The sequence below is a fragment of the Carcharhinus amblyrhynchos genome, chromosome 31, assembly GCF_965287045.1.
Source record: "Carcharhinus amblyrhynchos chromosome 31, sCarAmb.v2.hapA, whole genome shotgun sequence".
Lineage (NCBI taxonomy): Eukaryota > Metazoa > Chordata > Chondrichthyes > Carcharhiniformes > Carcharhinidae > Carcharhinus > Carcharhinus amblyrhynchos.
In genome coordinates, this window is record NC_137354.1 from 9,747,309 (window position 1) to 9,770,831 (window position 23,523).

General features: G+C 44.0%; 1 protein-coding gene across 2 annotated transcripts; it reads right to left on the reverse strand.

Annotated features, from left to right (window-relative positions):
- Window positions 1–12,098: 12,098 nt before the first annotated feature.
- Window positions 12,099–19,686, reverse strand: LOC145360377 (peptidyl-prolyl cis-trans isomerase-like). 2 transcript variants are annotated; one of them, XM_080215563.1, is made up of 6 exons: window positions 19,538–19,686; window positions 14,144–14,174; window positions 13,969–14,057; window positions 13,774–13,870; window positions 12,349–12,424; window positions 12,099–12,269 (listed from the first exon to the last, which is right to left on the reverse strand). In XM_080215563.1, exons 1-6 carry the CDS (start codon window positions 19,613–19,615, stop codon window positions 12,137–12,139), a joined length of 504 nt encoding a protein of 167 aa, XP_080071689.1. In that variant the 5' UTR covers window positions 19,616–19,686; the 3' UTR covers window positions 12,099–12,136. The 2 variants fall into 2 exon arrangements, with proteins under 2 accessions (XP_080071689.1, XP_080071688.1); XM_080215562.1 differs by lacking the exon at window positions 19,538–19,686 and adding an exon at window positions 17,705–17,911.
- Between the last annotated feature and the right edge of the window lie 3,837 nt (window positions 19,687–23,523).

The following is a 23,523-nucleotide window of genomic DNA, read 5'->3' on the forward strand; positions in this document are numbered from 1 at the left end:
CCTCACATCCATTTTCGTACCCTTTTCCCGTAACCCTAGATTCCCTTACTGGTTAAAAATCTATCTATCTCAGCCTTAAATATACACAAGGACTCTGCCCCCACAGCTCTCTGTGGCAAGGAGTTCCAAAGACTCACAACTCTCTGAGAGAAGAAATTTCTCCTCATCTCAGTCTTAAATTGGCGCCCCTTTATTCTGAGACTGTGCCCTCTGGCCCTAGACTCTCCCATGAGGAGAAACATCCTCTTCGCCATATATGTTTCAATGATCACCTCTCATTCTTTGAAATTCCACTGACTAGAGTCCCAACAGTTCAATCTTTGCTCACAAGACAATCCCTCCATACCAGGGATCATCCCAGTGAACCTTCTCTGAACTGCCTCCAATTAAATAATAAGGGACCAAAACTGCTCACAATATTCAGGTGTGGCCTCACCAGTACCTTGTACAGTTGCAGCAAGATTTCCCTACTCTTATACTCCAACCCCCCGCCCCTTGAAAGAACAGCATGTGTTCCATTAGCCTTCCTGATTACCTGCTGCATCTATGTGCTAGCTTCCAGTGTTTTTTGCACAAGTACCCCAGTCCCTTTTTCCTTTCCACTTAGAAAGGAAACCAGAATTAGAGGGCACAGCCTCAAAATAAGGAGGGGTCAGTTTAGAAAAGAGTTGAGGAGGAACTTCTTCTCTCAGAGGGTAGTGAATCTCTGGAATTCTCTGCCCATTGAAGTGGTGGAGACTACCTCATTGAATATGTTTAAGTCACGGGTAGATAGATTTCTGATAGACAAGGGAATTAAGGGTTATGGGGAACAGGTGGGTAAGTGGAACTGATCCACTTCAGGTCAGCCATGATCTTATTGAATGGCGGGACAGGCTCGAGGGGCTAGATGGCCTACTCCTGCTCCTATTTCTTATGTTCTTTGTGTTGCAACTTTCTGCAGCTTTTCTCTATTTAAATAATACTCTGTTCTTTTGTTCTCCCTTCCAAAATGAACAATTTCACATTTTCCCACATTATACTCCATTAGCCAGCTTTTTGCCCATTTACTTAACCTTTCAATATCTCTTTGTAAATTGTTTGTGTCCCTCTCACAACTTGAAAATTTGGCTACAGGTATTTGTTTCTTTCCTTCAAGTCAATAACATATATCATAAACAGTTGCAGTCCGAGCACGGGTCCCACTGGTTACAGGTCACCAAACTGAAAAAGATCCCCTTATCCCCACTCAGTGTTTCCTGCCCATTAGCCAATTCTCTATCCATGCCAATATACTATCTACAATACCATGGGTTCTTATCTTATGACTTAACCTTTTGTGAGGTACCTTGTCGAACGCCTTCTGGGAGTTCAAATACTGCACATCTACCCGTTCCCCTCTATCCATTCTGGTTGAGACTTCCTCAAAAAACTCTAATAAATTAGTCAGATCCGATTTCCCTTTCATGAAGCCATGTTCAATCTGCTTGATTAGATTATGATTTTCCAAATGTGCTGCTATTACTTCCTTAATTATTGATTCCAATGTTTTTCCAACAATAGATCTTAGGCTAAACAGCCTAAAGTTATCCACTTTTTTGCCTTTCTCCCTTTTTGAATAGGAGTGTCAAATGCCAGTTTTCCAAACCTCTGGTACTTCTCCAGAGTCCAAGAAATTTTGGAAAATTACAACCAATGCATCCACTATCTCTGTAGCTATTTCTTTTAGGACCTGAGGATGCAAGCCATCGGGGCCAGGGGACATATCTGCCCTTAGCCCCATTTGTTTGTCTAATACTTCTTCTCTAGTGATGGTGATGGTACTTAATTTCTCCCCAGTATTTAGTATTACTTTTTAGTATTAATGGGATGTTTGAAGTCTCTTCTATTGTAACAACTGTTGCAAAATAACTGTTTAGCTCCTCTGCCATTTCCTTATTCCCCATAATTGTATCCTTGATTCATTTTCTAAGGGGCCTATGTTCACTGTGACCTCTTCCTTTTCATATATTTAAGGAAGATCTTATAATCTGTTTTTATATTCCTGACTCATTTGCCCTCGTAGTTTATTTTCTCTCTCTTTATTATCTTTTCAGTCCTCTTTTGCTGGATCCTAAATTTATCTCAGTCTTCAGGACTAACACTGACTTTTGCCTCCTTATACACTTCATCTTTAAAGTTAAGGGGCAGCACAGTGGCAAGCACTGCTGCCTCACAGTGCCAGGGGCCTGGGTTCCATCCCAGCCTTGGGTGACTGTCTGTGTGGAGTTTGCATGTTCTCCCCGTGTCTGCGTGGGTTTCCTCCGGGTCTTCCGGTTTCCTCCCAAACCCAAAGATGTGTGGGTTAGGTGGATTGGCCAAGCTGAATTGCCCCCTTAGTGCCAGGGGAGACGAGCTGGGTAAATGTATGGGGGTTATGGGGATAGGGCCTGGGATTGTGGTCAATGCAGATTTAATGGGTCGAATGGCCTCCTTCTGCACTGTATGATTCTATGATTGATCTGTGATTACTCTCCTTAACCTCCTTGGTTAGCCATGGTTTGTTTATCCCTCTCTTCAAATCTTTCCTCCTTATTGGGATATATTGTTTCTGAGTAACATTAAGTAACATCTGTACAGTCCTTTTATTTGATTGCCGACTTTTGCTTCAGTCTTCCTCTCTTTCATACAGCCTCTTTGCAAATTTCCTATTCATAATTGGTTGTTTTTTTTCTCCTGTTATGGACTTGTACAATACAATATGTACTATACATAAAGCAGATATGCCCTGACGTGGTTCCTCAGCTTAATCTTGGGATTAGAGGGAGCTAGGAACAATTTCTAGGAACCCTTTCCTCTGAGCTGTTGTTTTTGGCTTCTATTACCCTCCTTTATGTCTCTTATAACATTTTTGTTACAATAAATAACAGTCGGCAATCAATTCAATGTGACTGTTTCCTGTTGGACACATATTACCAAATTATCTGCTGCCATCAGACTTCTGAATGGACCTGCCTCGCATTAAGTTGATCTTTCGCTACACCCTAGCTGTGACTGTAACACTACGTTCTGCACCGTCCCCTTTCCTTCTCTATGAATGGTATGCTTTGTCTGTGTAGCATGCAAGGAACAACACTTTTCACTGTATACTAATACATGTGACAGTAATAAATCAAATCAAATCAAAATTACTGTCTGTTATACTACTATCTCACACTATCATATTCTAAAAGTTAGACCGTGTTCACATCCACACAAGCGCTTCTCATGTCCGTGTCCGTGTTGTTAACCTGTACTTTGTATCATTTCTGTTTACCAATCTTGGATGTACTTTCCAATTGCAACAGTGTAGAGTGCACTGACCCAGGCACTGGGATGCCAAATACATACCATAATGAATTGGCAAGTAAGTGTATCCCAAGCAAATAAAGATGCCCAGACATTAGCTCTGACATTTTATAGAATCCCTACAGTGCGGAAAGAGGCCATTTGGCCCATCGAATCTGCATCGGTCACAATCCCACCCAGGCTCTATCCTCGTAACCCCACATATTTACTCTGCTAATCCGCCTGATGCTAGGGTCAATTAATTTAGCATGGCCAACCAACCTAAACTGCACATCTTTGGACTTTGGAAGGAAACCGGAGCTCCTGGAGGAAACCCACACAGACACAGGGAGGATGTGCAGACTCCGCTAGATGGTGACCCAAAGCCAGAATTGAACGCAGGTCCTTGGCACCGTGAGGCAGCAGTGCTAACCAGTATGCTACCATGTCTTTAATATTTTCCAATACTGTGCCAGTTCACTTAACAGAGATAACTGCCCCCATTTGATCTGTCAATTAGGTCCAATTAGTCAAAAGGACCAGATAACCTGAAATTTAAGCTTAGAAAAAGAGAAAGATTAAATTGTATCTAATGCCAACCTAAATACATAAATCAAATACTAATGTGTAATCAGTGTGAAAGGATGAATTCTTTTATATCTGCAACAAAGCCAGGTTTCTGAATGTACTGTCCTTAACAACTTGTGTCAAGGAGTGATTTATTTGATCAGAATTTAATTATAGAGAACATGGCCAGGATTCTGAATCACTGCAAATAGGTTCCACATTTTGTACCCAGGGTCAGATATGGAATGGATTACACAGAGAGCCAATGTGAATTTTTAAAAATTTATTTGTGGTACATGGATGTCACTGATTGGCCAGATATATTGTCTATCCCTGGTCGCCCTTGAGAAGGTGGTGGTGTGCTACCTTCTTGAGATTGATATAACTGAGGCCATTTCCGAGGGTGGTTGAGAGTCAACCACATTACTGTGGCTCAGGAGTCACAAGTAGGCCAGACCAGGTAAGGATGGCAGATTTCCTTCCCTAAAGGCCATTAGTGAGCCAGATGGGTTTTTTTCCAACAATCAATAATGGTTTCACGGTCATCAGTAGTTCTTAATTCCAGATATTGTTTATTGAATTCAAATTCCACCATCTGCTGTGGCGGGATTGGAACCCAGGCCCACATAGCATTAGCTGTGTGTCTGGATTAATAATCTAGCGATAATACCACTAGGCCATCACCTCCCCCAAAACTGTGTGTGCACAGTAAACACTTTGTTAAATCATGACAAAGAATGTCTTAAGTGTCAATTGGTTGTAGCTGAAAGTTCTTTGGATAGGGTACAAGCTGCAAGTTCTGAGTTTGACAGGGTGGGGGCAGGGATGGATGAAATTCAATCAAACTTTCTGCTCAAGTCAGTGCTATTTGAGTGCTATCATAGGCCCAATAAATCATTTCTCCAGTGATTACATTGGCCTGTTTTATGGTTAACCCTGTGCCTTTTAAAGGAGATGCAGCAGATGGTTTGTTTATACTGCCCTCCCGCAACTTCAGGCAGCAAGCCCGTGTGAAAGGGAGAAATATTGTTTCTAATGAGAGGCCTGCGCTGTAATCTTCCTCAATACTAAGCAGAAATGAAAGCTAAACAAAACCCTTTTCCATTTCTGGTGCCAAATACATAGCTATCACAAAGCCCACCAGCCTTTGCGTCTGTTTGGTCGGCGTTAATACAACAAAGAGTACAACCAACCAACCAAATCGGCAGCTTTGACTAAATGAACCATCAATTGGAGAATTAGTGTCATACTCTGTCGTAGCCCTATCACTGGCCAGTGATTTCTTCATCCAAAAGAGAAAATGCTGGAAAATCTTAGCAGGTCTGGCAGCACCTTTGAGGAGAGAAAAGGGCTGACATTTCGAGTCCAGATGACCCCTTGTCAAAGCTTGACAAAGAGATTTCTTTATGCTTTGACCCAGGTGTGCAGGGTAAATGAATATTTAATGCACTTGTGGCTTTTAAGTACTGGTTTTTTTTGGCTTTGCCACAGGCCTTGGAAACTTTTTATCCTCTTGTAACCATGTTGAATGTTTTAAAATGTAATGAGTAAAATAGTAACTAACAGGCATTAAAAATAGCAATGTCTCTGTCTAGAATTTTCACTCCTTCCTGTGCTGTGGTCAAGGCCATTCATGAAATGTCATTCTTGTTTTTAAATTTCTTCATGTCCTCAAGCTGCCCTGTCTCTATAACCCCCTCAAACTCTCAAAAAGATCTCTGCACTGCTTGAGTTCCAGGCTCTTGCAATTTTAATTGCTGTGCCTTCTGCTGCCTTGTCTCTAAGCTATGATGTGGAGATGCCGGCATTGGACTGGGGTAAACAGTAAGAAGTCTCACAACACCAGGTTAAAGTCCAATAGGTTTATTTGGTAGCAAACACCACTAGCTGTCAGAGCACTGCTCCTTCATCAGCTAAGTGGGTAGCACTTAGCTGCGTAAGATGGGTATAGAGGGATATGGACCAAATGCAGGCAATTGGGACTAGGTTTAAAAAAAAGGACAGCATGGACAAGTTGGGCCTAAGGGCCTGTTTCCATGCCGTAAACCTCTATGACTCTTTTCATCATCATTTCCAACAATATAAGCAGGACTCAAAGAGAACTCAAAAACTCGGGAGAGCTTATAATACCTACTGGTTCATTGGAAAATCTCCCAGTGCTATCTGTGTTGCCAGCTCTTTCGAGCGCCCCCTGCCAAAGTACCCAGAGTCACAGCCCAATTCTGTTCTTTTAAAAAAAAGTGGAATTAGTTTAAAGGTAGAACAATTATCATTTGCTGATCAAGAAACGTATTTCCAGGCAGTGATTCTTGAAATTCAGCCATTGCATGATTTTCTGATCGTTAAATTTTATAGCTGGGACTGGGAATCAGGTATAATACATGCCTAGTTTTTGGATATACTTGTTTGACAGGAGGAACTCCCCATGTGTGTGCAAAATTGGGAAAATTACCCATTACAAATATCAGTTTTGCTTTTCTAGTAGTTTCAGCAGGATTTAAAAAAAAGTTATGTTCTCATATCCACCAAACCTTTCCAAGTGCTTTGCAACCAGTTAAATATTTATGAAATATATTGTCCGGAATTCTCCCAAAAGAATTCTAAGTGCCGAATTCGCAAGAAAACTGGAGTAATTCACCCTGGTTTTCTCAGTGGGAGTTCAGAGAAGAGTCTCCCACACACTGTGCACTGCAGAAGCCACCAGCGTGAATATCATTAGATTTCAGGGGGCAGGGCCTATTCTCACTGGAGAGGCAGAAATCAGCACGCCGAGCGGACCACTGTGCACGTGCCGATCTGTCAGTGCTGAGATCAGCGTATGCACAGTGGTCCCGCACTGCCGGCCTCCTGATTGCTGGCCAGTTCAATCACTGGTCAACCCTATGACCCCTGCAACCCTGGCTCGCTGCCCTCCCCTGCCCCCCTTAATAGCCTGCTCACTGGCCCCCCCAGACCATTCCCAGGCCCATCCCCAAACCTCTCTCGGTCCACCCCGATCTGTAGCTGCCACCCACCCCACACAAACAGTGCCGGCCCTCCCGCCAGACTGACTCTGCCCCCAGTCTGTCCCGATCACTGGCTTCCCTCCTTCCCCCATTGATCCCCATGTGGAGTGGCTGCGGGACACCCCCATCCCTACCGATTGTTCTGGATGGCATTGAGCTTCTTAAATGTTATTGGAGCTGCACAGATCCAGGCAAATGGAGAATATTCCATTACACTCCTGACTGTGCATTGTAGTTGGTGGACAAATATAGGGGAGTCAGGCAGTGTTATTTACCACAGAATTTCCAGTCTCTGACCTGCTTTTGTAGCCACAGTATTTATATAACCGGTCCAGTTCAGTTTCTGGTTAATGACAACCCCCAGGATGTTGATAGTAGGGATTCAGTGATGATAATGCCATTGACTATCAAGGGGAGATGGTTAGATTCTCTCTTGCTGGAGTATAATGGAGGAAATGCAAAACAGCATCTGTTTTATGATGTTTGAGGGATAAACACTGGCTGGAACACCAGGAATAACTCACCCGCTCTACAAAATAGATTATGAGAAGAAAGCAAGATCAGGATACTGAGCTGGACAATCAGCCATGATCATAATGAATGTCACAGCAGCTCAAAGGGCCGAATGGCCTCCTCCTGCTCTTATATTCAACGTTTCTATGCTTTTTTAATCAGGTCACAAAGTCTCTAATAGGGGATTTTCACAGTAACTTCATTGCAGTGTTAACGTAAGCGTACTTGTGACACTAATAAATAACTTTATTCAGGTAGACAATAGGAATTTCAACATGCAATTCACACTCAGACCCACGTGCATATCTGTGACTTGTGGAAAGACTCTGGTCGAGTGCTCTAGTGAGTTAAAGCCAAGTGTAAACCAATGAGTATCTAAAAAAAAGCACACCACACAATACATTAGCAGCTGGTCTGATGTTAGTAACAAATGTGCAAACATGGAAGGATTCCTACCCTTTGTACCAGGTTTCTGCAGACTCCACTTCCACTGGACACAAGTAGCTAGCCTGGAACCACACCTGCTTCCCTTTGCTCCATCATGCAATAAACGGGGAGGCCACGTTGATGTATCCAATTCCCTATGTTAACAAACTGCACTAAGTGAAACATGCCAACCGCATGTTTGGTAGTACCCCTTGCTGCTGAGTACTTTACAGCCCTCTGGGTCACAGGGTTCCCAAGATTGACCAATTTCTCATCTCAGTCCTTAGTAATCACTCCCTTTTTGACACCGCGACCCAGTGATTCTCCAATGAGGGGAAAGCACTGCTTCTACCCTCCCCCATAAAGCCCCTAAAATAGGTTTCCACATTGTGTTCATATAGAAACATACAGAGAAAACAGGTGCAGGAGTAGACCATTCGGCCCTCCAAGACTGCACCACCGTTCAATATGATCTTGGCTGATCGTGCAATTACTGTATCCCGCTCCCACTTTCTCGCCACACTCCTTGATCCCTTTAGGTGCAAGGGCCAACAAGGCAATCTAGGAGGAATAACTGATTGAAAATGCATTTTGGTAGATTGAACCAGGGCAGGACTTACTCAGTTAACGGTAGGGTGTTGGGCAGAGTTACAGAGCAAAGAGATCTAGGGGTACATGTTCATAGCTCCTTGAAAGTGGAGTTACAGGTGGACAAAGTGGTGAAGAAGGCATTTGGCATGCTTGGTTTCATCAGTCAGACCACCGAATACAGGAGTTGGGATGTCTTGTTGAAGTTGTACAAAACATTGGTAAGGCTACACTTGGAGTACTGTGTGCAATTCTGGTCACCCTATTATAGAAAGGATATTATTAAACTAGAAAAAGCGCAGACAAGATTTACTAGAATGCTACCGGGACTTGATGATTGAGTTATAAGGAGAGGCTGAATAGACTAAGACTTTTTTCTCTGGAGCGTAAAAGGCTGAGGGGTAACCGTATGGAGGTCTATAAAATAATGAGGTAGACAAGTAGATAGTCAATATTTTTTCCCAAAGGTAGGGGAGTCTAAAACTAGAGGGCATAGGTTTAAGGTGAGAGGAGAGAGATACAAAAGGGTCCAGAGGGGCAATTTTTTCCACACAGAGGGTGTTGAGTGTCTGGAACAAGCTGCCAGAGGTAGTAATAGAAGCAGGTACAATTTTGTTTTTTGAAAAGCATTTAGATAGTTACATGGTTACGATGGGCCAAATGCAGGCAATTAAGATTAGCTTACGGGTTTTAAAAAAAGGGCGGCATGGACAAGTTGGGCTGAAGGGCCTGTTTCCATGTGTAAACTTCTGTCTTTATTACTAAAGTGTTGTTGTCAATGGCGCTGAGCCTGAGGGCTGATTAAGCCATTTTACCTGACTTCTAAATAGGAATTCCAGAACGATTCCAAGACTGGGTTGTTAGTGCCTCTGATGTACTGTACTTTGCTGCCACCTGGTGGCAGTCCTTTAATCACTGCTAATCCCACAAAGTGAGATATGAACTTCGTTTTACACCCATGGGTGCACAGCACTCTAAATTTATCAGCTACAAATCATTAGTTGGCATTTTAAGATGCCCCAATTTCATTATCGCTCACAGTTGTTGATTTTCTCCACATGCAAAGACATTTCTAGAATGCAATACAGAATAAGTTAGATTATTCAAGCCATGCTATGGGGATGCATCACAACTGATATTGGTATTGTGGACTAGCTTAAGGAAAATAAGCAATTCCTAAAGATTTTGTGTCTTTGCTGCAATCCAGCAATTAGAAAATGCATACACACACACACACACACCAATGCATCAGGAACAGCTGCTCTATAATCCTTAGAATGCAGGGGGCCATTCAGCCCATCAAGTCTGCATCTAATGTCTCTCCAACATCTTACCCGGCCCTATCCCTGTAACCACACACATTTACCCCACTAATCCCCCTAACCTACACATCCTTGAACATTAAAGGGCCAATTAGCATGACCAATACTCCTAACCTGCACATTTTTGGACCGTGGGAGGAAACCCAAGCAGACATGGGGAGAACATGCAAACTCCAAGGTCAGAATTGAATCTGGGTCCCTGGTACTGTAAGGCAGCAGTGCTAACCACCATAGTTGACTAATTGCACTGTTATACTCTTACCTATGAAAGATACTGAGCAAACCCAGGGCACCAGAACTCTGGCATCAGTTTCAAATGAGGAGTTTCCCTCTCCCGAAATAATATTCTACCAATGCAAGAAAGAACAGGTAAATTAGGTGCATTGTTGGTCTTGTCATTACTCAATGGGAAACTGTTCAAGCAGGATCAAACAAGGCAAGATTGTTCTAAAGTCACACGTGATCTTCAGTGGAGACCATCACTTCTCCAGTCAGCTACTCACCAGCAGCGAGTTAAATCTTTTTCTATAGCCAATTCCAAATCCATAAGGTACAATGCAATTTAAATGGGGATATGTTCCCAAGTGAAGCATCTGGATGAGTCCTGAGCAAAATACGCTCATTAATTGCAGTATGAAGGGGAAAAAACTAAAAACTTCAGTAGCATTTTGCAGCACACTTAAAATTAACTTTGACTCAGTATTCTATTGAGGCAAGTAACAGGGGTATTTGTTCCCTCACAGATTACAAATTAAGACTTCAATACAGCAGGGTCTCAATCAAACCCATCCAATTTGGATAAAACAAAGTCAGATTTCTTGAATCTCTGAAGACCTTAACCCACTCATCCACAATCTGGGTTTTGTGAGACACGACTAATCTAAAAGGAGTTACTTTTTATCCTACTCTACAACAAGGCATCCAAGTTAATAAGGAGGTGGTTTAGTTCCAAAGTTTTAATTCTTTCACAGGATGTGGGCATCACTGGCCAGACCAACATTTATTACCCATTTCCAATTGTTCTTGAGCTGAATGGCTTGCTAGGCCATTTTACGAGTGTACCACAATGTTGTGGCTCTGGAGTCATCAGATTCTGATGGTGGCAGACTGGTAAATAGTATAGAACACCATCTTCTTGTACTCAGCCAGAAGCAATATCTATTGGGCATTCTCGCTCCCCTCAGATCACCCCTTATATCTTCTAAATTCAAGGGGAAGATAACCCTAACACGTTTGCAAACTTTGTAATACAAGCCCTTGGCATCCAGGTTTCGTCCTGGGAAAAGTACACTGCACCAAGGCTAATGTACCCTTCTTAAACTGAACATTACTCCAAGTGTGACCCAGCCAGGATTTTGCAAAGCTGTAGCACAGCTTCTAGTCTAGTTCTCTAGATGGGCAGCATGATGGCACAGCAATTAGCATTGCTGCCTCACAGTGCCAGGGACCCAGATTCAATTCCAGCCTCGGGTCACTGTCCATGGGGAGTTTGCATTTTTCTTCCCGTGCTTCCTTCTGGTGCTCCGGCTTCCTCCCACAGTCCAAAGATGAGTGGGTTAGGTTGATTGCCAATGTTAAATTAGTGTCAGGGAATGAACAGGATAAATATGTGAAGTTACGGGAATAGGGCCTGGATGGGATTGTGGTTGGTGCAGACTCAATGGGTTGAATGGCCTCCTTCTGTGCTGTAGGGATTCAATGTAAGGCTCAGCATCCCATTACATGTTGGAGTTGTCAGAGACAAAACAATATGGATCCCTACTCCCCTTTGAGTATCACTAGTAAGCTTGGAAATGTTTTCCATCTTTCTTGTTGATGTGGTGAATTGAGCCCCTAACACAGACCTCATGGGGTACCAAGTCATATCCTGCCAATTAAAGTACATTGTTATTCCTCCTATTCTGGCCAAGCAGTAGACCATTTTCTTGCCATGAATTCTCTTCTTCAGGGGTGCAGCTCCAACATGTGAAGCTTGGCATTGACCAGGATAAAAGGAATTGGTTTCCTCCATTGCCACCTTAAGTCACCAATGCACAATGGCTGTCGTGTGTGCATGCAGCAATCACTGAGGCTCTTTCAAAACTCCCATCTCTGCAATCAGAAGGCTCATAATTTTTTCCTGCAAGTTACGGACCATCCTAACTTGGAAATATGTTGCAGTTCCTTCCTCATTGCAGGGTGAAAATCCTGGAACACTCTGCACAAGGAACATGCAAGTACCTTGACCACAACAAATGCAGAAATTTGAGGCATTGCTGGTGACACCCATATCCTGAAAAATGAATTTCAACAACTTAGAGAGGGAACGTTTCTAGGCTAACTAACAATTTCCAACACTTTTGTTGAACTGAATTGGTAGGATCGATGGTATAAAGCAATAACACAAAGCAAATTTGGAACAATTAATTTTATTCAATCACAGAATTGTATTCACAACTGTCCACAGTTAATGATGCTGACAGTACTGCTAGTTTTGCCATCAGGGCTGCCCAATTTCTCCATCTTCTTCACCACTTCATAGCCCTCCACAACCTTACCAAAAACAACATGCTTTCCATCCAACCTGCAACAATCAACAAAATATTAGTATCCACCAAATCTTGCAAAAATAATTGCAAAATAGTAAGTTACCCTACACTTACCATGGAGTTTCTGCAGTGCAGATAAAGAACTGGGATCCATTTGTATTTGGTCCAGCATTAGCCATAGACAAGGTACCTGCAACAGCAAGATGACAAGAATTATTTCCAAAACTTGTTCAGCTTCCTCTCCTGCATAACTTGCATTAGGTGCTATCTTAAAGTACGGTCAAGTGTTGAAATGCGTATCCGTGACTTGGAGAAAGCACACCTGCGTTGTCTGACCCTGTGAAGATAAATTAATTAGGAAGGATGACTGAAGGCCAGCATGGTCAGTTTATAGGCAAATTTCACAAGTGTAATAGAGGTTTTGAAATCAACACCCTGAGTAAGGAACATGCAGGTATCCTGACCACAACAACTGCAGAAGTTTGAGGCATTGCCGGTGACATCCATATACTGAAAATGAATTTCAACAACACGGACAGAGAATGTTTCTAGCTAACTAACAATTTTCAATACTTTCACTGAACTGAATTGGGAGGACAGATGATATAAAGCAATAATGCAAAGCAAATTTGGAATTGCAAGCAATCAAGTTTTATTTAATCATAGAATTGCATTCACAACTGTCCACAATTAATGACACTGCCAGTATTTCTTCACAGTCCTTCCTATATTCTTCTCCTTTACTCAAAGAGCTTCAATTTTGTTATGAAGATTCATAAGAAATGCTTTGGTCTGGAATTAAGTATTCTGCCTGGTTCAGACCTGACATATCTTATAAAGAGATCCATAGTTCACGTGCAAGACGTTGCGCTGAAATGGCTTTTGAATTGCGGCAATCGATAGCGCAAAATGCTACAATAAATTTGTGGGCGAGTGGACATGAAAAGTTTCCATCATTCATTAAATTATAGCAAATACTGTGCAATGCTGAAATTAATTTATTTCCTAAAGTGTTCAGAAAAAGACATGTGTATTTTACTACGCCCTGTTAGAAATGTATCCAAAGTTAGGGTTTTACATGTTTGTATTCTCCAAAGCCCACAAAATAATTTATGATTTTGAACAGGATGGCTCTTGTAGGACAATGTGGAGATGCCAATGTTGGACGAGGGTGGGCACAGTACGAGATCTCACAGCACCAGGTTAAAGTTCAATAGGTTTATTTGATATCACAAGCTTTCGGAGTGCTGTTCCTTCATCAGGTGAGTGGGGATGAGGAGAGCCTGCAGACTTGTAGGATAATGAGGACCTGCAGCACATAACCTTATGTGACAGCTCCAAACTGCACCTCCTCAGATACTCTCCAATAAGCCAAGCCATATAGAGCAGTCCCCCCACACTGGGCATCACAGCCATCTGAAGCCAATTTTCCTGCCCTTGTATCCTCCACTTGATCCATCTGACCACCATGTTCCCCGTCAAACTCAATTCCCTCGGAACACTCCTTTCCCGTCCCAGCCACGCAAACACCCGACTTACCAGGTCCAGTGTGTTTCAGCTGGAAGTTCTCATCCTGAAACTTTTCACCATAGATGGACTTCCCACCAGTGCCATTATGCTTTGTGAAATCACCACCCTGAACAATTGAAAGTTAAACAGGTTTTAATTAAATATTCAAACAGGTAAAGTGAGATATTTCCAACTAGATACAAAAAAAAAACATTGCTCCTTTACCTGGCACATGAAGTCAGGAATAATTCTGTGGAATATTGAACCCTTATAACCAAATCCCTTCTCACCAGTGCACAATGCACGGAAATTTTCTGCAACAAAGTCATTCAGAGTAAGAGAGCACTCTTAAACAACAGAGAATTTCCTCATCTCAGCACAGTTAGTTTCTGTGACTTACCTGCAGTTTTTGGGACAACATCAGGCCTCAGCTGAAAGAGAAAAGCAGTGCACAACTTCAGTATTAATGCAATAACAACAATTAGAAACAGCTGCAATCACTATTCTCACACTGCATTGAAAAATTATTGAAACCTTTGCACGTATATAAGAGCAAGTTTCATACAGACTAAATATTGTAGTAATTAGTAATGGGATCCATGCTTATTATTTTCCAACCTTCTTGATGGGAAAATTCCTGCAAATCTCAATATAGTCCTGGGGTCTCTTGCAAATATTGAGTCTAGGGAATATATATTTTAGAAAAAATATCAGCTGGTTAACGGAAACCATTACCCAGCTCAGTGGGAATAATCACTTCTGTATCTAATAATTGCAGCAACAGATTCCCTTCCTGTTACCCTACACTATTTTTTTCAGTCTTGCCCCACTGGCGTCATTTGTAAACATGGGGTCATCTGCAAACTAATGAAACCCACCATATCTTCTCACCTGATGCATCGCTGAAAATGTGACATTCAAATCACCCAATCTGAAACAAAAACAGTAAATGCTGGAAAATCTCAGCAGGTCTGATAACATCTGTGGAGAGAAAATAGAGCCAATGGTGGCACAGGACAAAGGAGCAGCGTGGTGGTTGGCACTGCTGCTTCACAGCATCAGGGACCAGGGTTTGATTCCTAGCTTGGGTCACTCTGTGTGGAGTTTGCACATTCTCCCCGTGTTCTCCTCCAGGTGCTATGGTTTCCTCCCACAGTCTGAGAGATGTGCTGGTTAGGTGTGTTGACCCAAACAGGTGGCGCAGTGTGGCGACTAGGGGGATTTCACAGAAACATCATTGCAGTGTTAATGTAACGATGTGGAGATGCCAGCGTTGGATTGGGGTGGATACAGTAAGAAGTCTCACAATACCAGGTTAAAGTTCGATACCTGATGAGGGGGCAACGCTCTGAAAGCACATGCTACCAAATAGACCTGTTGGACTTTAATCTGGTGTTGTGAGACTACTTAGTGTTAATGTAAACATTATTTGTGACCAATAAATTAACTTTAATGTTTGAAACGTTGACTTTATTCTCTCTCCTCAGATGCTGTCAGATCTGTTGAGGTTTTCCAACATTTTCTGTTTTTGTGCCTCATTTATATGGTGTCTAAAGAAATCCCTGCTACATACCAACCTACCCAATTCTGTATGAATCAAATGCTTTACAGTCACTTGATCAATATGAATGAGAAAGGCCAGTCAATCTAGAGTAACTCATCCATAAAGATTGCTACAGTCTTTCACATCAGTATTTACCATTTCAATGGCTCCAGGCCTTTTGGCTCCGTGCTGCCACCTGGGAAATGGTTACTTCTTTGCAAAGTACTGTGCATAGTAAACATCAAACAGTAACATTCGCATCACTTTGTATGGAAACAAAACATATCCTGGTAAGTGACGAGGGGTAGCGCTCCGAAAGCTAATGGTTTTTGCTACCAAATAAACCTGTTGGACTTTAACCTAATGCTGTGAGACTTTTTACAATCTCTATTGGCCCCAGCGTGCAGCAATCACTACAAAACTGAACTTACAAACTGTAAAACAAGTAGAGTCTGCATGCAAAAAAGGTTGATCTAGAACCAAAGCGCATGACGTGGGCTTTTCAAAATATAAATGAACCATACCTTGGAAAGACTAAATTACCCAAATCAGTGAGGGGCTGGGAAAGAGGTTTGTTTTGCTCCACATCCAATGTTTACAAATGTTTCCCAAGCTTTGGATGAAAGAATTGCTGGCCATCAAACAAGCAAAGAAACTTAAAAAGGTTGTGAATGTAACCCAGTCTCCCATCAATGACACTTCTCGCTGTCCAGAAAAGCAGCCAGCATAATCAAGGATCCCACACACCCCGGACATACTCTTTCACCCGGAAAAATTTACAAAAGTCTGATGTCACGTACCAATTGATTCAAGAACAGCTTCTTCCCTGCTGCTGTCAGACTTTTGAATGAACCTACCATACATTAAGGTGATCTTTCCCTACACCGTCTCTATAACTGCAGCACAAGATTCTGCACCCTTTCCTTTCTTTCTCCACATGCACTCTAGTGAATGGTATGCTTTGTCTATATAGCACACAGAAACAATTTTTTTTACTGTATCCAATACATCTGACAACAATAAAACAAATCAAACATTAAACAATAATTTAATTGCATCATGCAACAGAATGGGGGAAGACAAGACTTGTGGCAAGAAAAGCTCTCATAAGAATCACAGTGCAGAAGGAGGCCATTCAACCAACCAAATCCCACCCAGGCCCTATTCCCACAAACACACATAGTTACCCTCTTAATCACCTGACATTAAGATCAATTTAGCATGGCCAATCAACCTAACCCACACATCTTTGGACAGTGGGAGGAAACCGGAGCACCTGGAGGAAACCTATGCAGACACAGACAAAATGTGCAAACTCCAGACAAGGACCAGAATTGAACTTGGGTCCCTGGCACTGTGAAGCAGCACTGCTAACCACTGTGTCATCTTGCCATAATTAACCTGATCTGAAAGATCAACTTTCTCTCCACAGATGCTGCAAGATCTCCTTTTTCAGATTTTCAGCAGCTGCAGTGTTTCAACCGATGTGCACTTGTAATCTACAGGGCTACAGATTAAGAGCTGGAAAGTGGGATTAGACTTGATAGTTTAATACTTGATACGATGATTTGAATGATCCTCTTAGGCCCCAAAGTTTCCATCCTCCCAACAGATCACTGTTGCTGCAGTGGTTTACCCCTAATTCATGTGCTCATTGTCAACTGGTTCCAGACACATTTCATTGGATTTTGCAAACACAAAGAAAATGGAATGGAAGTGGTCAGAATCGTGATCACCACCTCTCTGAAAATTTTGCAACTGGCAAGTTCAGCTGGACAATTCCAAACAAGCTCTGTCTGACATCAATGAGCCAGAATATTAATGTGGACATGCCAGCGTTGGGACTGGGGTGGGAACAGTAAGAAGTCTCACAACACCAGGTTAAAATCCAACAGGTTTATTTGGTAGGACAAGCTTTCAGAGCATTGCTCCTTCACTCACCTGATGAGGGAGCGGCACTCCAGCAACTCATGCTACCAACTAAACCTGTTGGGATTTTAACTTGGTGGTCTGAGACTTCTTACTGTGCACAGAATTTTAATTTGCTGGTTTTTCAGGTTGCTATTTGGAATGAACCTTGCTCAGAGTTTTTATTAAAACAGTAATTGTATACGTTCCAAACTACAAACTGCTTTAACTGGTGTTTTTTGGGTGGTTTTAGTGGTGGGGAGGAGTAATGTAGGGAGAGCCCCAATTGGTTCTCTGCTGTGAATTTCCATTGCTGCTATCAATACCACTGTGGGACAATAGGGCAGAAATTGAACTTGCTCCACTGCTGACCACGTGTTCAGAACCATCACTTGCTTCTACTCACCTCCTAGGTGTATTAAAATTGTCCACTCCCTTTGGCAGCACGTTTGGTGCGAGACAGGAGTGAGCACCGAAACTGCCACCCAATGTCCAAGGAACCCGACTCACCTCCATCACGATCCGACCTTGGGGCTTGTCATCCGCAGTGATGTCCATGTAAACGCGAGGCTTGCCGCCAGCCTTCGAGCTGCACCACCGCGGCCCAGGGATAGCCGCCAGCTGCTGCCTGCACAGGGCGCCGGCGACTCTGCCCCAGTGCGGGAGATAGCGTGCAGCGGGCAACATGTTAACCACCAGGCAAGGGGAGGGCAAACTGCGCACGCGCTCGCCCTGGGGAGGAGAGCTGTCAATCACAGAGCGGGGCGGAAATATCTTCCTCCCGGATCGGAAAGGAAATAGGTCTGGGACAGCGAACGAGCAGTGCGGGGCGGAAGTATCGCCTCGGAACGGAAGCAGCTGGAAGCTAGTGGGCAATGGCATAGCGGGCCGGAAATACCTTTCCAGTAATAAGTCTCACAACACCAGGTTAAAGTACAACAGGTTTATTTGGTAGCAAACGCCACTAGCTTTCGGGGTTCTGCCCCTTCATCAGGTGAGTGGGCAGTTCTGATCACAAACAGGGCATATAAAGGCACACACTTAGTTTACAGAATACTGATTAGAATCCGAGTCTTTACAGCTATTCAAGTCTTAAAAGTGCAGACAGTGTGAGCGGAGAGAGCGTTAAGCATAGGTTAAAGAGATGTGTATTGTCTCCAGGCAGGAGAGTAAGTGAGATTTTGCAAGCCCAGGCAAATCATGGGGGTTACAAATAGTGTGACATGAACCCAAGATCCTGGTTGAGGCCGTTCTCATGTGTGCAGAACTTGGCTATCAGTCTCTGCTCAGCGACTCTGTGCTGTCGTATGTCATAAAGGCCTCCTTAGAGAATGTTTACCTGGAGATCAGAGGCCAAATGCCTGTGACGACCTTCACCACAGCGCAGAGTCGCTGAGCAGAAACCGATAGCCAAGTTCCACACGCGTGAGGGCAGCCTCAACTGGGATCTTGGGTTCATGTCACACTATTTGTAACCCCCATGACCTGCCTAGGCTTACAACATCTCACTTACTGTCCTGTCTGGAGATAATACACATCTCTTTGACCTATGCTTAATGCTATCTCCACTCACACTGTCTGTTTAAGACTTGAATAGCTATAAAGACTTGCATTCTAATCAGTATTCTGTAAACTGAGTGTGTGTCTTTATATGCACTGTTCGTGATCAGACTGCCCACTCATCTGACGAAGGAGCACTGCTCCAAAAGCTAGTGGCGTTTGCTACCAAATAAATCTGTTGGACTTTAACCTGGTGTTGTGAGACTTCTTACTGTGTTTACCCAAGTCCATCGCCACATCATGTCAACTGGCAGGGCGGAAATAGTCTCCCACAGACCGGAAGGAGCAACAAAACAGTGGCAGTCAATCAGCCAGCGGGGCAGAAACACCCTCTCCCGGACCGGAAGCCGCCACTGCTGAGCTGTCAGTCAACTAGCGGGGCGGAAATAGTCTCCCACAGACCGGAAGCAGCTGCAATCCAGTAGCTGTCAATCAGCCAGGGGAGCGGAAATACCCTCCCCTCGGCCTGAAGGAGCGGGAGCCTTGGTAACTGTCAATCAACAAGTGAAGGAGGACGCCGGCTGCCTTGCTCCACCTCACCGCACAGGTGGATAAGGACCATTGATGGCAGGGAACATGAATACGCGACCAACGGGCGGGATAACCGCTGTCGGTGAGGAATTGAATTCCCATCAATAGGGAAGGGGGCTCGCATCACCTCCCCCCCCAAAAAAAATCCCCAGTGAAATCCAGCAGCTCCGGCATCCTCAGATGGATGATCCCACCCGCTCCTCAAACCTGAAGACACAAACAACATCCCCTCTCCCCCTACACCCGGCTCACCTCAATCACGATACGGCCCAGCGTGTTGCCCCGGGAGGCGATGTCCATGTAAACTCGGGGATTCGCGCTCTTGGCCATAGATGCTGCTGCCAGAGTGAACTCCAGACCAGCGGGCTCTGAGGTGATGGGAAGGTGTGGGGGGCGGGTCAGGGCAAGCCGGCTGCCTCACTCAGCCCGAGGATGCGTGGCCGCTAACGCCATTGGTTGGCTGTCACCGAGAGGGCGGGCCGCTAGCATCTCATTGGCTGCAACTCAGGGAGAGGGCGTGGCCGACGCGGTCACCAGCCGTCAAATGGGCGGGGCCAGATGGGCCGTTATTTCTGACTGGACGGGAGGGCGGGACCGGCACTGGATATTATCTGAAAATCAGCGGGGCAATGATCACCAATTGGCTGCCCGTCACTGAAAGGGCGTGGCTAACAGCACGCATTGGCTGCCCGCCAGAGGGAGGGTATTCCTGCTCGCGCCGTTCGGCCAGTAAATGGGCAGGGCCAGTGCGACGGTTAGTTCAGAGAGGGCGGAGGGAGACAGACCGTTAACTGTCAGTCAGCAGGATGGGGATTACACATTGCTGTCTCTCACTAAGAGGGCGTGGCTACGTGAACCCAATGGCGGTCAAACAGAAGGCGTGTGGCTGCTTTGGCTGAGTCGGCAGTGGGGGCGGGGTCAGACGGACCGTAACTGTCAGTCAGCGGGCTGGGGATCACCCATTGGCTGTCCCTTAATTGAGAGGACGCGGCCACCTGCAGTCATTGGCTGGCCATCGTGATGAGGGCGTGGTCGAATCAGAATCATAGAAACCCTACAATGCAGAATGAGGCCATTCAGCCCATTGAGCCTGCACTGACCACAATCCCACCATTCCCTACCCCCATATCCCTACATTTTTACCCGCTAATCCCTCTAACCTAGACATCGCAGAACACTAAAGGGCAACTTTTCATGGCCAATCCCCATAACCCGCACATCTTTGGACGGTGAAAGGAATGATGTGGGTATGCCGGCGTTGGACTGGCGTAAACACAGTAAAAAGTCTGACAACACCAGTAATCTCTAAACTGTCTGTGCTTTATATGCTCTGTCTGAGGCCAGAACTCTCCATTCACCTGACGAAGAGGCTGTCCCCTCGAAAGCTAGTGAGAATATTATCAAATAAATAGGTTGGACTAAAACCTGGTGTTGTCAGACTTTTTACGGTGAAAGGAAACCAGAGCACCTGTAGGAAACCCACGCAAGGAGAAGACGCAAACACCACACAGACAGTGACCCAAACCAGGAATCGAACCCAGTTCCCTGGAGCTGTGAAGCAGCAGTGCTAACCACTGTGCTACTGTGCCTCTCTAAATGTGCAGCAATTGTCAACAACAGCAGCAACAACTGACATGGGATAGAAAGCAAGTGGACCAGGCCATTTGGCCCATCCACTGATGACGTTGGGTCTTTCCAAGGACCAAATGAAGGAAATGTCCTCTCACCCAGTGCAGGAGGTGGGAGAAGCAGCCTGTAGGCATTGGAGTGGATTGTGAGGGAGATGGTGGTGAGATAAACCTGGCAACATGTTATTGTTTTTCAAACTATAAAAAAAACCTTGTTATTGACACTGTTTGGCGGTCCCATGTGGCAGGCAGTCCCATGTGGCAACCTGTCCCTGCAACCCGTCAGCTTTGTTTACTATGCTACGTGTCCTTGTATGCGATCATTCCAAACGTTTGGCTTTACTCAAGAACAAGAGTGGGCTAGTCATACCAACACATTAGTCTATCCTAAAATTGTGGTCGTGAGATTCAAGATGGATATTAGCAAAAGCGCAGATGAGACATGCGATTTCAGTTATTTGGAGAGATCGGGGAAGCTCCTCCAAGCCTAGGAGTCTAAGAAGAGACTTGATAGATATGTTCAAAACGATGAACAGTTTTGATAAGAGTAAACAAGGAGAAATGTTTTCTACTTTCAGAAGATTCGATATCCAAACGACAGTTATTTAAGGTAATTACCAAAAGGAAACATTTGTTTTACATAATGAGTTATTATAATCACAAATACACAGGGCCTTGGAATCCAAATCAACTGTAACTTTTCAAAGTGAAAATTATAAATACAACGCATAGGGTTGTGTTTGCTTACTGATTTTTTTTAGAGGCGGTTTAAGTCTATGAGGAATATTGCATAAATTGGAACCAGTAGATAGGTTAGCAGTTAAGAATTGTATCATCATGTTTGTATTTCAAAATGTCAACAGAATCACACCTGGAGTGAAACACATTATCTTCACACTAATGCCAAAAATATTTTTTTAAATAGTTGGGGTCCAGATGGGTTCATAACATTCTTTGGGGTTTCTGATCTGGTCCCTAATAAATTGGATAATTTAATCGAGAAGCCAGCCTAGAGAGAACAGACTCTCCAACAAGGCACTCCATGATTTGGATTTCAGAATCTATAATTAAGCACATTTGGGGTGAGGGGGGGGGGGGCGCGGTGAGTGGTTAGGTAAGAACAAACAGAAAATTCTGTGATAGAATGGAGGGCAGGAGTGGTTACGTGACACAAGGCAAATGGGGATCGCACAATAAAGAAAAAAGGGTCCCTAGGAGATGTGAATGGTTACAGCAAAACATCTTTTCATTAGCAGACAATACCTATTCTTAACAATTTTTATTTTATGTGACACTTTTAACATAAACATCCCAAGGTGTTTTGCAGGAGCATTATAAAACAGCATGACACCAAAACACATTGGGAGATATTAGGTCAAATGAGCAAAACTTCAGTCAATGAGGTAGGTTTCAAGGAGTGTCTTAAAGGAAGAAAACAAGAAAACAAGGGGGAGAGGCAAGGAGATGCTCAGAGGGTGTTCTGGAGTCTCGAAGCCTAGGCAGCTAAAGATACGGTCACCAGTGGTGGAGTGATGAATATCGGGATTCTCAAGAGAATGAAAATAGAGCAACACAGATATCACAGAAGGGCTGCAGAAGATTACAGAAATAGGGAGAAGTAAGGCCATAGAGGGACCTGAAAACAAAGATGACAATTTTAAGGTAAAGACAAGTCTTGATCTCTCTCAAATTTGTCACTAGAAATGCAATTTCTAGATGCAATTTTTAAACGTTCAATTAAGCCTACACTCTCAATGTCGTGAGAGTACTCCAAGATCTGAGGCATTCAGAAGCATGATTCCTTTTGGGGTTTGACAAGTAAATGTGATCAGTCTATCCTGCTGCCTGCTCTTGCTATGATTTCTGTTCTCTGCTGCATGTCATTGCCAGAGCAGCAGCAGCCACTTCTTAGTGCTGGAAGGTCAGAGGCTGGTAGCAGAGACATGAACGTAGTGATAGCTGCCTTTGAGAGAGAATGCGGTCAGCCTCTTGCAGCAAGACAGAAAACCTTGACAGTGATTGTATGTTCAGAAGTCAGTGGGAAAGAGGTTCCAAGCCAACATCCATGTTTTTGTCCAGAATTAGCAACTGGCTCTTGGCATTGAAGCCCAGATTCAGTTGCTGGTTTTGGGGAAAGAGGGCTTCATCAGTAAAAGTTCTAGTTAATACTTCCTCAGGTAAGGAGACCTCGCTCTCCTGTGTTCTGGCCCACATGCCACTCTCTTCCACACAGCAGCCTGTGCCCACTTCTACTCCCTCTTCCATTCATGTTCACGTGCCTCTATCATTTCCACATGTCCATACCTCTTCCCCATGCACACCAGCAATGCATCTTTCTTATGCCTTCATCCACATATCTCTCTCCTCCATCCATCTCTCCCGCATGTAATCCTGAGGATACACCCCTCTTCTACATGGCACCTGTGTGCCTCTCTTCCAAACACAGGCCTGCATATAACCCTCACCCTCATGTATGCCTCTTCCATGCCCCTCCTCTTTCATGTACTTACCCCTCTTCAATTCATACATGCACACAAGTCTCTTGCACTTTAGTACATGTGTATTGTTTCTGAGTTGTCTAAGTCAGCCTGTAAGAGCAGCTTTGGATTA